General features: G+C 43.8%; 1 protein-coding gene across 1 annotated transcript in view; it reads right to left on the bottom strand.

Annotated features, from left to right (window-relative positions):
- Window positions 1-13,154, bottom strand: part of LOC124613476 (homeobox protein OTX2-B-like) — a 325,801-nt gene that overhangs the window by 101,674 nt on the left and 210,973 nt on the right. Inside the window, exon 4 of the mRNA XM_047142182.1 lies at window positions 4,608-4,762. Within this exon, the coding sequence (XP_046998138.1) occupies window positions 4,608-4,762 (155 nt within the window). The remainder of the gene's footprint in view (window positions 1-4,607; window positions 4,763-13,154) is intronic.

Raw genomic sequence — 13,154 nt, 5'->3', positions numbered from 1 at the left:
CTATTTTCGCTGAAATTAAAAGCAAATGTGTCAACATTTAGAGTGCAGGTGGACTTCCGCTGTTAACCGTTCACGAGAGAGCACGTAGGTGGAAAGAACGCGCTGAAAGATTCTACAACGGAGAGGAATTGCCTGATGACGGGACAGAAGAAAAAATTTTTGGTTGAGATGGAGGATATAGAGCATTCAGAATTATAGTCAAAGTTTAACAGAGCTGAGGAGGACTTGCAGTCAAATAAGGTAGACTGCATATATAACATTCCTTCGGAGTTTCTAAAATCACTGTCGGATGACAATTCAAGTAGATGTGTACAATCTATGAGACTGGAGACAAATCATCGCTTTCGGAAAAATACTATCCTTAAAATTCCAAAGGCATCAAGGACACATGAGTGCGAGAATTATCACGCAAACAGCTAAACGGCACATCTGTCCAAGTTACCGGCAAGAATAATACGCGGAAGAATGGAAAAGAAAGTAGGGGATCGTTCAGGTGACGATCGGTTTGTCTTTAGAAAAGATAAATGCACCAGAGAGGCAATTCTGGCGATGAACCAGATAACGGAAACAACAGTTAGGAAAAAATAAGACACTTCCGTACGATATGTCAACTTAGAAGAAGGGTTCGACAATGTGAAATGGTTCAGTTCTCAGGAAAGTAGGTGTAAGCTATAAAGAAAAACGATTAATACGTATACAATATGCAAGAAGCAACAATAAGAACGCAAGACGAAACAGGAAGTGCTCGGATTAAAAGGAATGTAAGATACGGACGTAGTCTTTCTTCTTTGCTGTTGAATATGTACATATAAGAAACAATACCGAAAATAAAAGATAGATACAGTGGGGATTAAAATTCGGGTTGACGGAACGCCATTGATAAGTTTCCCTAATGACATTGCTACCCTCAGTGATCGGAGTGAACAGTCTAATGAGCACAGAATATGGATTGAGAGTAAAACCAGGAAGGATGAGAGTAAAGAGGAGTAGATGAAATTTAGTGAGAAACATGTGTTGAGTTACGTTTGTTGCTGTCTGCTGTCCGCTCCCTTCGCCCGTAAATAGGGTACACATACCCTTTACTGTCAGGCAACAATCGCCGTGGGTGTAAGAACCACCTGTCTACTACAGTTCATGAGATATGACGTCGTAAACGTGAGATGCGTGATAAACTGATAAACTGCCGCACGACGCAGGACGTCTAAATGTAAAACTTCTATGAACTGTATTCGCAATAAGTTTCTCAGCCAGTATCCACGTGTGCAGCTAAATGTAACTACAAAAGTTCATCACCATACCACAAATATTTCAGGGGATATCATTTCCCAAACAGTACACATATATGCCGCTGAATGTACCTACGCAACTCCATCATTGTACGACCCTCAGTTCAAGAAATTTGTCATAAAGACTGAGATGCGTGAGAAATTGCGGCGTTACGCACGAACTTTTGATACATTTATTCTTTACTACTAAGGCAATCGTACAGTCGAGTCAAATTAAGAAGCTCCCTGACACTTGGCAGCGCTTTTGAAAGCTTTCAACTACGAAGCGCAAACGGCTGTAGGCGAAGGCAATAGTAGCATCTGTAGAGTTATGAAAAGGCGTTGCCGCAGAGACGTTTACAAAACCACGTCGCAGAGAAGCGAAGCAGCTGCTCCCATCGTACAAAAACTGTCTGGGGTCATGTTTCTTGATTTGGTACTGTAACTATACATTTGTACTTTATACATATTTCTTTGTACGGTTCTCTCGCAAGTTCGAAGACGTTTTCAAAAATACATGGAAATGAAATTTTTTCGATACTTCACAACAAACGGGGTTCATTTTCTGTTTTCGTTTTTAATAGAGAATGAGTACCCCGGCAATGCCGGCCTGTCAGCTAGTAATGATCCATAAAATGTATATACGAGGGCTACTTTTTCCTCTACTTCCGATCGGTCGCGAAATGAAAACTGCAGTGAAAATCCGGTTCATTCTGAGCAAAACGGTTGCGCAATGTCTCTAATATGCCCGTATATCGTGTCACATTGCACTTTTCAGTTCTGAACGCACAGTGAGCACATAAAGGTGTCTACAACAATGTCTCCTTCCAAGTGTGAACCGAGCGGGGAGGCGCAGTGGTTAGCACACTGGACTCGCATTCGGGAGGACGACGGTTCAATCCAGTCTCCGGCCATCCTGACTTAGGTTTTCCGTGATTTCCCTAAATCGCTTCAGGCAAATGCCGGGATGGTTCCTTTGCAAGGGCACGGCCGATTTCCTTCCCCATCCTTCCCTCACCCGAGCTTGCGGTCCGTCTCTAATAACCTCGTTGTCGACGGGACGTTAAACACTAATCTCCTCCTCCTCCTCCAAGTGTGAAGTGCCTGTTGAAGGGTTGTGCCTGATTTCACGCAACCCACATAACGTAAATGTCATGCGTTTCTTCCTGTAGAGCTTTCGATGGCAACTGTTTGACCACTCGAATACAGCCCGAACTCGGCTCTCTGATTTTCGTCTCTTCGCTCACATGAAACGTTGACAACGGGTACAGCACTTTGGCACAGACAATGAGCTGCAGACCAGCTTAGAGGGTTGGTGGAAATCACAGGTGGCTGCCTTCTGTGAAGAGGGTGTTGGAAAGTTGGTCCCACACTACGACGAATATCGGAGCACCGACTATGTAGAGAAGTAGCTGGAAGTATAGCTAAATACTGCAAATAAAACATTTCGCTACCGATCGAGGGTTGAAAAGGAGAATATCCCTCATACTACACAAAGTGTTTCAAAGTTTTTGCATCAGAACTGTAGGGGTGATAGATAGTTTTTGTTAGAGACATAATGAGATTTTCACTCTGCAGCGGAATGTGCGCTGATATGAAACTTCCTGGCAGATTAAAACTGTGTGCTGGACCGAGACTCGAACTCGGGACCTTTGCCTTTCGCGGGCAAGTGGTCTACCAGCTGAGCTACCCAAACACGACTCACGCCCCGTCCTCACAGCTTCACTTCTGCCAGTACCTTCGTCTCCTACCTTCCAAACTTTACAGAAGCTCTCCTGCGAACCTTGCAGAACTAGCACTCCTGAAAGAAAGGATATTGCGGAGACATGGCTTAGCCACAGCCTGGGGGATGTTTCCAGAATGAGATTTTCACTCTGCAGCGGAGTGTGCGCTGATATGAAACTTTCTGGCAGATTAAAACTGTGTGCTGGACCGAGACTCGAAAGTTTGGAAGATAGGAGACGAAGGTACTGGCAGAAGTGAAGCTGTGAGGACGGAGCGTGAGTCGTGCTCGGCTAGCTCAGCTGGTAGAGCACTTGCCCGCCAAAGGCAAAGGTCCCGAGTTCGAGTCTCGGTCCAGCACACAGTTTTAATCTGCCAGGAAGTTTCATAGAGACACAACGCTTTCCAGAGATGCTAGCTGTCCTTTAGTATTCGCCGGTCCTCACACGGCGAGACTACACTGAACTAGTAGTGTCTGCTTATCAGGTATGCTACATACTATGTACCGTAAATTGAGAGAGCGTTTTTCAGTAAGAAAACCATAAGTACGAGTGTCTTTAAAAAGAGAAAGATATTTTAGAAGCGAATCAGAAACTTTAATTTTTCTCGGCCCAGTCCCTTGATTTGCCGTGCAGATGACTGGACTGTAGGCAATACACATTGCCTACTCACACAGCAGAGTACTTATCTTCTGCCGCCTCTCAGTACAACAGAGATTTTCCTAAAGTTTGCAGCAGAATTTGTAGACTGAGATATGTAAAGATATAAACATTTGTGCTAAAAGTTTTATGGAGGGGAACGGGGTGATGACCCCAAAACCATGCCCTTGGACGCCGCACCTGCCTTACATCACATTGCGAACGTGTCAGCTCTGCGGACGTTGAGCAATATGGTGTTCTCGTCTTGGGCGACTTCATGACGAGAGCGTGTCCACTACAGGATTTATTTATTTGGCCGAACGTGACGGTTGTGAGGGAGGGAAGGAGGGGGTGGGGTGGGGGGGAGGAGAGATGTTTCCTACGTCCGCACGATATAATAAAACAACGTATTGATTGGGTTTTAACGCACAAACAATCTGCCAACATTCCCTCACACTGTGCCTCCGGTATATGACCTATCGGACACAAGATCGATAACAAACGTAACTGTTGCAGGTTGCTGACGGTGAACGAGGACTCTGTACCAGCACCCAGCGCCAGCCGCCGAGCAGCACAATCGCACAACGTCAAGGTATCGACATGCATGATACCCACTACTAACAAAGCCTATCCTTACACAACCTATCGCAGGCAGCAAGACAACCGCTACTGCTCTTGCCGCCCGACCTAACTTTCGCAGAGGTTTTTTTCCCTTGGCCCTTGCCTTGGCACTTTTTTTCCTCTGCCCATCAAACCGCTACCCTTCGTCAGATTTCGACCAATCTATCTCCAGATGAGCGCGTATTAATGGTTAATCCTAACCAGACGTACGCAAACATCGCAGTACCACATCCTGCGACACCTCACTTTAGTGAATACTAACCCTTATGCAGAGATGGCAGTAGACCTTTTGTGTTGGCCATCATGCCGGTGTGGGCATTAAAAAAAATGGGTTTTATGGTTTTTAAAGCTATGCGCTTACCTGTACCCTGGACTCTGGGAGGTTGATCTTCAGGGCGACCTCCTCCCTCATGAAGATGTCCGGGTAGCGCGTCTTGGCGAACAGCGCCTCCAGAACGTCCAGCTGGGCGCGCGTGAACGTCGTGCGCTCCCTGCGCTGCTTCCGAGGGTTGGCAGCTGTCGGCAAGAGGAGGAGGTGAGCTAAAGCAAGCGAACAAAAGCGGCCCTATACTAAGAGCAGGGGGCTTGTACAAGACACAAATGCATCTAAACATCTACACCACACATGAATGGTCATTAAAAGGGGTCAATCGCAGCAATTTGTACTCAGCATGCATTACAATCTCTATTCGACGTTGTCACCCGGAGAAAACGAAGAAGAAAGTTTTAAAATTTTTGTTTTGGTTCTGTTTCTTCTTCTTTGCGTGGTGCGATTTAATAAACTCTCAAAAGTGTAAAATAACAGTGACATCGAATGATTAACTCGTTGGAGCAGTATGAAAGGTGCTGATTTTGTACAAATTTAATACTGGTTATCTTACAGCTTCCAAGGTGACAGTGTACGGTGGAAAATAAATAATACAGGGTGTTAGGGATATAAGTACAGATATTTTTATTGGTGACTGAGAACAGTGTACTGAACAACATTACATCACAATTTACTTTGTTTGCAGACTAATAATTATAGCTATTAGTAGTATCATGTTTTCAGGTTGGTTAGTACCTCCAAGTGCATGTGGCGAGAGAAAGCCATTAATGCTTATTTTCCCCCGAGACACGTGTGGAAGTGTGAATGCGTGGGCACAAAACGGTTGGTCTATACTGACAGGCATAGTCTTCTTAATGGTGCAGCTATGATCACGTAGAAAACATCAGGTAGTAAATTATTTTGCAGGAAGACTGTTAGACACAGAGAACAAACAAGTAACACACTAAAGTGGGTACGTACTAAAGCACTTATAATCGAAACACTATGTATGTATTTTTTTTCTTTACTTCTGTCCAGACAGCCACATTTTAAGGTTCCGTCCTCAGGTACATGAAGCAGGAATCGATGTGATCGACATGCGGTGCACAGCCTATACAGGAAATAATGACGAAAATTGTCACGGTTCGAAGTACACAACAATACTCGCAAAAGCAAAACCGTTCCGATTAACATTGGTCCCCGAACGAGTCATTTGTGAGAGTACTGCGAATGTGTCATAACGAACCGCTACTCACTTCAGTATGATTTATCGTCCTATTTAGTGCAAATGTACTTGAAATATAAACTTGCAGATTAAGTCCCAAATCCAGTTTTATATCATCTGCATCGCACCAAAGCAACCACTTTGTTCTTTAAAGTGGGCGACCAATATTTTGTCGAGTGAACTCATATTTATACCGAACTGATGAATGAAACTAATCGTAGGCAGAATTATCGATATAGCAGAGTTTAGTGGGGTGAAGACGTCATTCCAAGACATCGATACTTCCCTGGGAATCTCCCATCTCGTGGTTATGTAAGTTATAAGGCTGTCGAACGTGTTATCGACCAAAGTTATCTCTCAAAAGTTTAATGAAAGACAGGCATGGCGAACATGAAGGCCTGACAAGCAACGCTGCCCTTCGTTCTTCGAAGGAGGCTTCAACTTTTCCGCCTCTTGCGTCTGGTCAGTCTCGCTTTCCTAGCGTTTACCTTGTAAATTCGCTGTTTTTAATGATACAGCAACTTTTTTAGAACATTTTGCTACAAGATGCCCCTCCTGTGGCCACAATTGTCAGATACAACATAAAGGAGAGAAGTCGTGTGTCCCATTTGCCTGTGAATCGTCCAATGTTGGTGTTTTTTATCGGTCCGTGCAGGACAGTCCACGGTACAAATATGCTCCAAAAGTCCACTCACGAAAATTTGATTTTTCATGGGTCATATCTCGAGCGCGAAAATGCGATATTTCAGGTGTCATATCTCGAGTTCTATTGATCACGGAGATAAGGGGTTAAGTGTTTTGGATAGTCATTCGCCTAGCGACCATTTGTATAACTACTGGAAGAATGGGTGTCCTGTAGCTATACTACAGTACAGAGTCAAAATTTAAACGTTACACTCTTTCCAGGCCAGACAAATTGAACAAATCGGTGGGTTCTTTAGTATTAGGTGTAGTCTAGGTTAAACCTTAGATAGTTCTTAAAAGCACCATTTCTTCGTCGGTGGTTCCTGAGAAAATCCCGAAATATCATGATTTTTGAGTACGGAAAGTGCCAACTACGGGTATGGGCACTTCTATAATTTCCATTCATGGTAGACAGTCAAAGCTTTTACTATATGCTTTTAAAATGATGTTCTGGAGCAACTTTGAAACTTCTTTTCGATATCATTACCCGTTACCGAGATACAGAGGTTCAAAGTGATGGCAGTTATGCACGTAAAATACGCACGTAATATACGGTCTGTGGAGTAAAAGTACTTTAACTGACGTAGTGAACATGGGTACCGGTTTTAGGGTCACCACAAGGATTCAGGGGTCATCAAAATATGTTTTTAGTCGTCAGTTTTCCACCGATAGAATTTTTTTAACGCGCTGTCACTGCATAATGGACATTTGACGCCTGTACAAATATGCCCAAAATGGTACTTTAGTGACCAAAAATGTGCTGAAAAGAACTTAAAATGACTGCCAAAAATTATGTAAAACTGGAAAGACTGCAAAAACAATAAAATATTTCTAATAACATTTTTGTTCTTTTAAGATACAAATCATAAGCAAGACGTTTTCGATAAATTGCAATAGATGATCGAAGTATGCAGGAAAAATGTAAGGCAAACGATTTTGTGTTAACCTTATATTATGCGTACTTATCTTTTGTTTATATGTGTCAAAGTATATAAATAAATTATCAAAACTTCATTGACCTAAAAGTTCAAGTGGCTCTGAGCACTATGGACTTAACTGCTAAGGTCATCAGTCCCCTAGAACTTAGAACTATTTAAACTTAACTGACCTAAGGACATCACACACATCCATGCCCGAGGCAGGATTCGAACCTGCGACCGTAGCGGTCGCGCGGTTCCAGACTGTAGCGAGTAGGACCGCTCGGTCACTCCAGCCGGCACACTGACCTAAAGAATTCGTTGTATATAAGCAGCACACCCTGCTGTTGCAAGTAAAAAAAGAGAATCAGCTGAAAAATAATCCTACCGGAGCATAAAAAGGCGAATACGTTCCTCTTTAAAAGAATCTGGCAGAAATGTGGGAAACTATCTGCCTCCATCTTCATTCCACCCTCCTCGTCAAAAATTTTGGCATGCGCACATGCTTGCGCTTTTTCGTGCTGAAAGAGAGTAACAGAAATGCAGTAACGGCGGAGGACAGAGAAGACAGTGCCAACCGGACAAAAAGAGAGAGAAGAAAGTGATGGCGGGATAGAAAAAGCGCCAGTGAAAGAGACAGAGATGGATGAAGGCAATAGCAAAGAGAGAGGAGACATTGCTGGTCAGTGAGAGACAGTGGCAGTAAAAGAGAAAGAGAGGAGATGGAAGCAGTGGAAGCAAAAGAGAGAGGAAACAGTAGATCTGAAAAAAAAAACAGATGCGTGGGGACTATACATAGGGTTCGGGGGTCTGGACCTTCCGCGACCGACGAAATTTAACACGAAGGTATACTGAGGGCGCATTTTAGACTGAAATTTTACACACGTGGGTGTACGGGAAAAAGTAAGTTGGACCTCCCAGAATTTTTGAGCTGCCGAGGTATGATGAAGACATTGACAGTGGGGAAGAAAGCGGAAAGAAAACAGTGTAAGTGAGAGACGGAGCAGTGGCAGTGGAATGCACTGTAAATCAATGGAAGGAAAAGGAGACAGTGGGAGAGAGACAAACGAGATGTAATCAAAAGATAACGGAAATTATTTTAATTTTGTGGGCTTCATACACCCGATTTTCAATTTTGTTATCTTGCTGGTACACATATTCCCCATATATGTTTGCATTTTCAATTTTGTTATCTTGCTGGTACACGTGTTCCCGATATATGTTTGCATTTTCAGCTGTTTTGAATATTCAGTTTATTGTGGACACTCGAAAAGGTTATACGTGTTTTCGAGTGTTCGGTGAATTTTTACTTTCGGAAAAGATGGATCAAAGAATATGCATTAAATTTTGCTTGAAAAATGGAATAAACTCAGCACCACATTCGAAATGTTGACTGGATTTTGTTGAATCTATCATGAGTAAGACAGCAGTGTGCGAGTGGTAAAAATGTTTCAAAGAGAGTTGAAAAGATGTCGAAGACGATGATCTTGGACGTCCTAATACATCAGTTGCGATGGAAAAAGTAAAGAAAATGGTTCTGGAAAATCGCCAAATCCCTATTAGAAAGGTTGCTAATGATGTCGGCATATCTTTTAGCTCATGCCAAGCAAATTTTTCGGATGTTTTTTGCGTGAAACGTGTAGCAGCAAAGTCTGTTCTGAAATTGTTGAATTTCCACTAAAAACGAAGTCGCATAGACATCGCTCAAGAACTGCTGAATGAAGTCAACAGCGATCCAGAGCTTCCTAAAAGAAGGTGATAATAGGTGACGAACATGTTTATATGGGTATGGCGTCGAAACCAGACGCAATCGTTCCAATGGAAACTGCGTGAAGTGTCAACACAAAAAAAAATTCGGCAAGTTAGATTATGTATGAAGGTTCTTCTCACTGTTTTCTTCGATTACAACGGAATAGTGCATCATGAGTGCATGCTTTATGGTCGTACGGTCAATAAGGTATGTTACGTGGAAGCTCTGCGCCGTTTGCGTGACTCAGTCCGAAGAAAACTACCAGAACTGTGAAAAAACCACTCGTGGAAATTACATCACGATAATGCTCTCACTCACACCTTAATGCTTATTTGTAATTTTTTGGCAAAAAGCAAAACTGTTATGATGCCTCAGCGATCGCATTTACCGGACATGGCCCCCTGCAATTTTTTTCTATCCCCGAGGCAAAATATTGTCCTTCCATGGTTCTCTTCAAACTATGAAATGACGACGTTTCGCCGCCATTGATAAGATAAAAACAGAATCGCTGTAGGAGCCGAAAACTATAACGAAAAGTGAGTTCCAGAAGTGCTTTCAAGATTGGAAAAAGCACTGGCACAAGTGTATTTTATGTGAGGGGGACTACTCTGAAGGGAACAAAGTTGATGATGATGACTGAATAAAGATTCTTTTAGAAAAACAAAAATTCCCGTTGCTTTTTGATCACACCTCGTATGTAGACCGTGGCAGTGAGAGGGAGTTGCTGAGTATGAAGGTTATTTACACAGAGAGACTGAGTAAAAGGATTTAGAATCTTCTGTGTTAAAAGAGCGCGAATATGTTCACATGTAAAAATTTTTGGTGACTGAGGCGGAATGAAGATTTGGCAGTTAGTTCCGCATTTTTCTGTCAAAGTCTTTTAAAGACGATTATGTTCGCCTTTTTTGCTCTCCGACAGGAGCATTTTTCAGCTGGTGCTATCTTACTTCAAATTTGTATTTTACTTTCCGACGCCGAATTTGGTGACCACCTCAGAATTTGCATAACCGAGCTTTCAAAACACTTTTGGCCGGTCATTGTCTTGCTGGAAAAATATTTTTAGGCCGTACATCTCCCTGACGTAGCGATTGCTGTTTTTTTTCTCGAAACCTCATCAGTCACGAAATGGAAACCACGGTGTAAATAAAAAATATTCGTTGGTTTCCATTCCTACGTAATATTTCAGCATGTAAAAGATTGTGGATTGCTGCTTCTTGATAAAAAAAAAATGAAGAAATAAAAATAATTAAAAAAGTGTAAGGATGAAGGCTCAGTCAACGTAGTAGTGTATAACACATATGCTGGCATTACTGTAGGATAGTCTGAAGCACTACGAATTGCCGCTTTACATAGTAGTTGAGCGTCAGCTATGTGGTGCTAGTCGCCGATAGCGTTCATGTGTCCTTAGCAGTCTGAGGCAATCTCGATTTATGGACTGTGGAAGCCAATGCGGGAGCTTATGTGCCACCAGGTCAGCCCGCAACAGATGCTGTCGGATCATCGACACCTACCGTCCACACCTGCTGCAGTGTTCCAATGTCGAACCAACATTGTGGACGAAGTTGCACGGTCTTCTATAAGGACATCCTACATCACAGCCACATGCTGGGTCTAGCACCTGCTCGTCGTTGCGTATGATCTTCTATTCAGTCTATCGAGACTGTGTTGTCAACACACTCTGTACAAACCAGAATGCAACCACAGAAAGAATCTTTGCTGGAGACCTATCATCCTGTCCCGTTCGAACACAGCTCATAGTGGCGTTGCGCTCCTTGCCGACGGCGAGACATACTGACGCTAGCTTCTTTCTTTGACGTTTTACTAGTTGAGCTTTGTGATTATGGGGAGGAGGGTCCTCTGCGGCATGATAATCCTTTGGTCCCCAACGGACAGAAGACTGTCAATGCCCCGCTTGCTGGGCTGCTTATCTACCTGGTTTTTATTATCTTCCCGTTTTTTTAATGGAAGCCAGGGCATCTGGTCACCCTCTATCACTAACATTGCCACATCCAGATTAACACGCCGACGGCGTGAAGACGCGGGATAAGGTCAGGAAAAAGAAGAATATGCTTCTCCTAATATGTGTGCTAGTAAAAACATCTTCCGTTCGTCTTCCCTACAACATTTCCTATGTTATTATTTGAATTTAAGTTGTTCGGAATTGTAGTTCCTAGCTGTTTCGTTGAATCGACAAGCATCAAATTTGTATGAATTATTGTGTAACGAATTTTTTAAATACTGATTTGGAGGGCGTCACACTTTCTGTTACTTAGAGTCACATGCCACTTTTTTCACCATGCAGATAACTTGTCTACATCACCTTCAGTTCGTTTTGAGGTTCTGATGACTTTACCAGTCCCCTGCAAACAATCTAAGAGGGCTGCTCAGAATGTTTTCTAGATCGTAATCATACACTATGGGGCGCTGATGACCTCGACGTTGAGCGCCCATAATCCCCAACACACACACACACACACACACACACACACACACACACACACACACATACACTATGTGACCAAAAGTATCCGCACCCCCCCAAAAACATACGTTTTTCATTTTAGGTGCATTGTGCTGCCACCTACAGCCAGTACTCCATATCAGCGACCTCAGCAGTCATTAGACATCGTGAGAGAGGAGAATGGGGCTCTCCGCGGAACTCACGGACTTCGAACGTGGTCAGGTGATTGGGTGTCACTGGTGTCATACGTCTGTACGCGAGATTTCCACACTCCTAAACATCCCTACGTCCACTGTTTCCGATGTGATTGTGAAGTGGAAACGTAAAGGGACACGTAAAGTACAAAAGCGTACAGGCCGACCTCGTCTGTTGACTTACAGAGACCGCCGACAGTTCAAGAGAGTCGTGACGTGTAATAAGCAGACATCTATCCAGACCATCACACAGAAATTCCAAACTGGATCAGGATCCACTACAAGTACTATGACAGTTAGGCGGGAGGTGAGAAAACTTGGATTTCACAGTGGAGCGGCTGCTCATAAGCCACACATCACGCCGGTAAATGACAAACGACGCCTGGCTTGGTGTACAGACCGTAAACATTGGACGATTGAGCAGTGGAAAAACGTTGTGTGGAGTGACGAATCATAGTACACATTATGGCGTTCCGAAGGGAGGGTGCGGCGTGGTGTGGCCGAGCGGTTTGAGGCGCAATGTCACGGACTGCGCGGCCCCTTCCGGCGCAGGTTCGAGTCCTCCCTCGGGCATGGATGTGTGTGTTTTTCTTAGCATAAGTTAGTTTAAGTAGTTTGTAAGTCTAGGGACCGATGTCCTCAGCATTTTGTTCTAAGAAATTCACACACATTTGATGACAGGGCGTGGATATGATGGATGCCCGGTGAACGTGAACATCAGGCAGCGTGTGTAGTGCCAACAGTAAAATTCGGAGGCAGTGGTGTTATGGTGTGGTCGTGTTGCACCCCCTGTTGTTTTGCGTGGCACTATCACAGCACAGCATCCTGTTGCTTTCCACTTTTGAGGGGGATGGCGATTGCATCTTTCGACACGTCGAGCACCTGTTCATAATGCACGGCATGTGACGGAGCGGTTACGCCACAATAACATCCCCGTAATGGACTGGCCTGCACAGAGTCCTGACTTAAATCCTATAGAACACTTTTGGGATGTCTTGGAACGCCGACTTCGTGCCAGGCCTGACCGACCAACATCGGTACCTCTCCTCAGTGCAGCACTCCGTGATGAATGGGCTGCCATTTCCCAAGAAACTTTCCACCACTTGATGGAACGTATCCCTGTGAAAGTGGAAGCTGTCATCAAGGCTAAGGGTGGGCCTACACCATATTGAATTCCAGCGTTACTGATGAAGGGCACCACGAACTTGTAAGTCATTTTCAGTCAGATGTCCGGATACTTTGGACCACATAGTGTAGAATAAAGGGTCTGTTTCCCCTATTTATGCGTAATACGATACATTTTTTTTTACGTTGAGGGTCAACTGCACCAAGCGTGGACCCTCTACAGGTCTTGACGCATTTCGCTAAAG

The sequence above is a fragment of the Schistocerca americana genome, chromosome 4 (assembly GCF_021461395.2).
Source record: "Schistocerca americana isolate TAMUIC-IGC-003095 chromosome 4, iqSchAmer2.1, whole genome shotgun sequence".
Classification (NCBI taxonomy): Eukaryota; Metazoa; Arthropoda; class Insecta; order Orthoptera; family Acrididae; genus Schistocerca; species Schistocerca americana.
The sequence above is the reverse complement of the archived record's forward strand: the minus strand, read 5'-3'. Positions and strand labels throughout refer to the sequence as shown.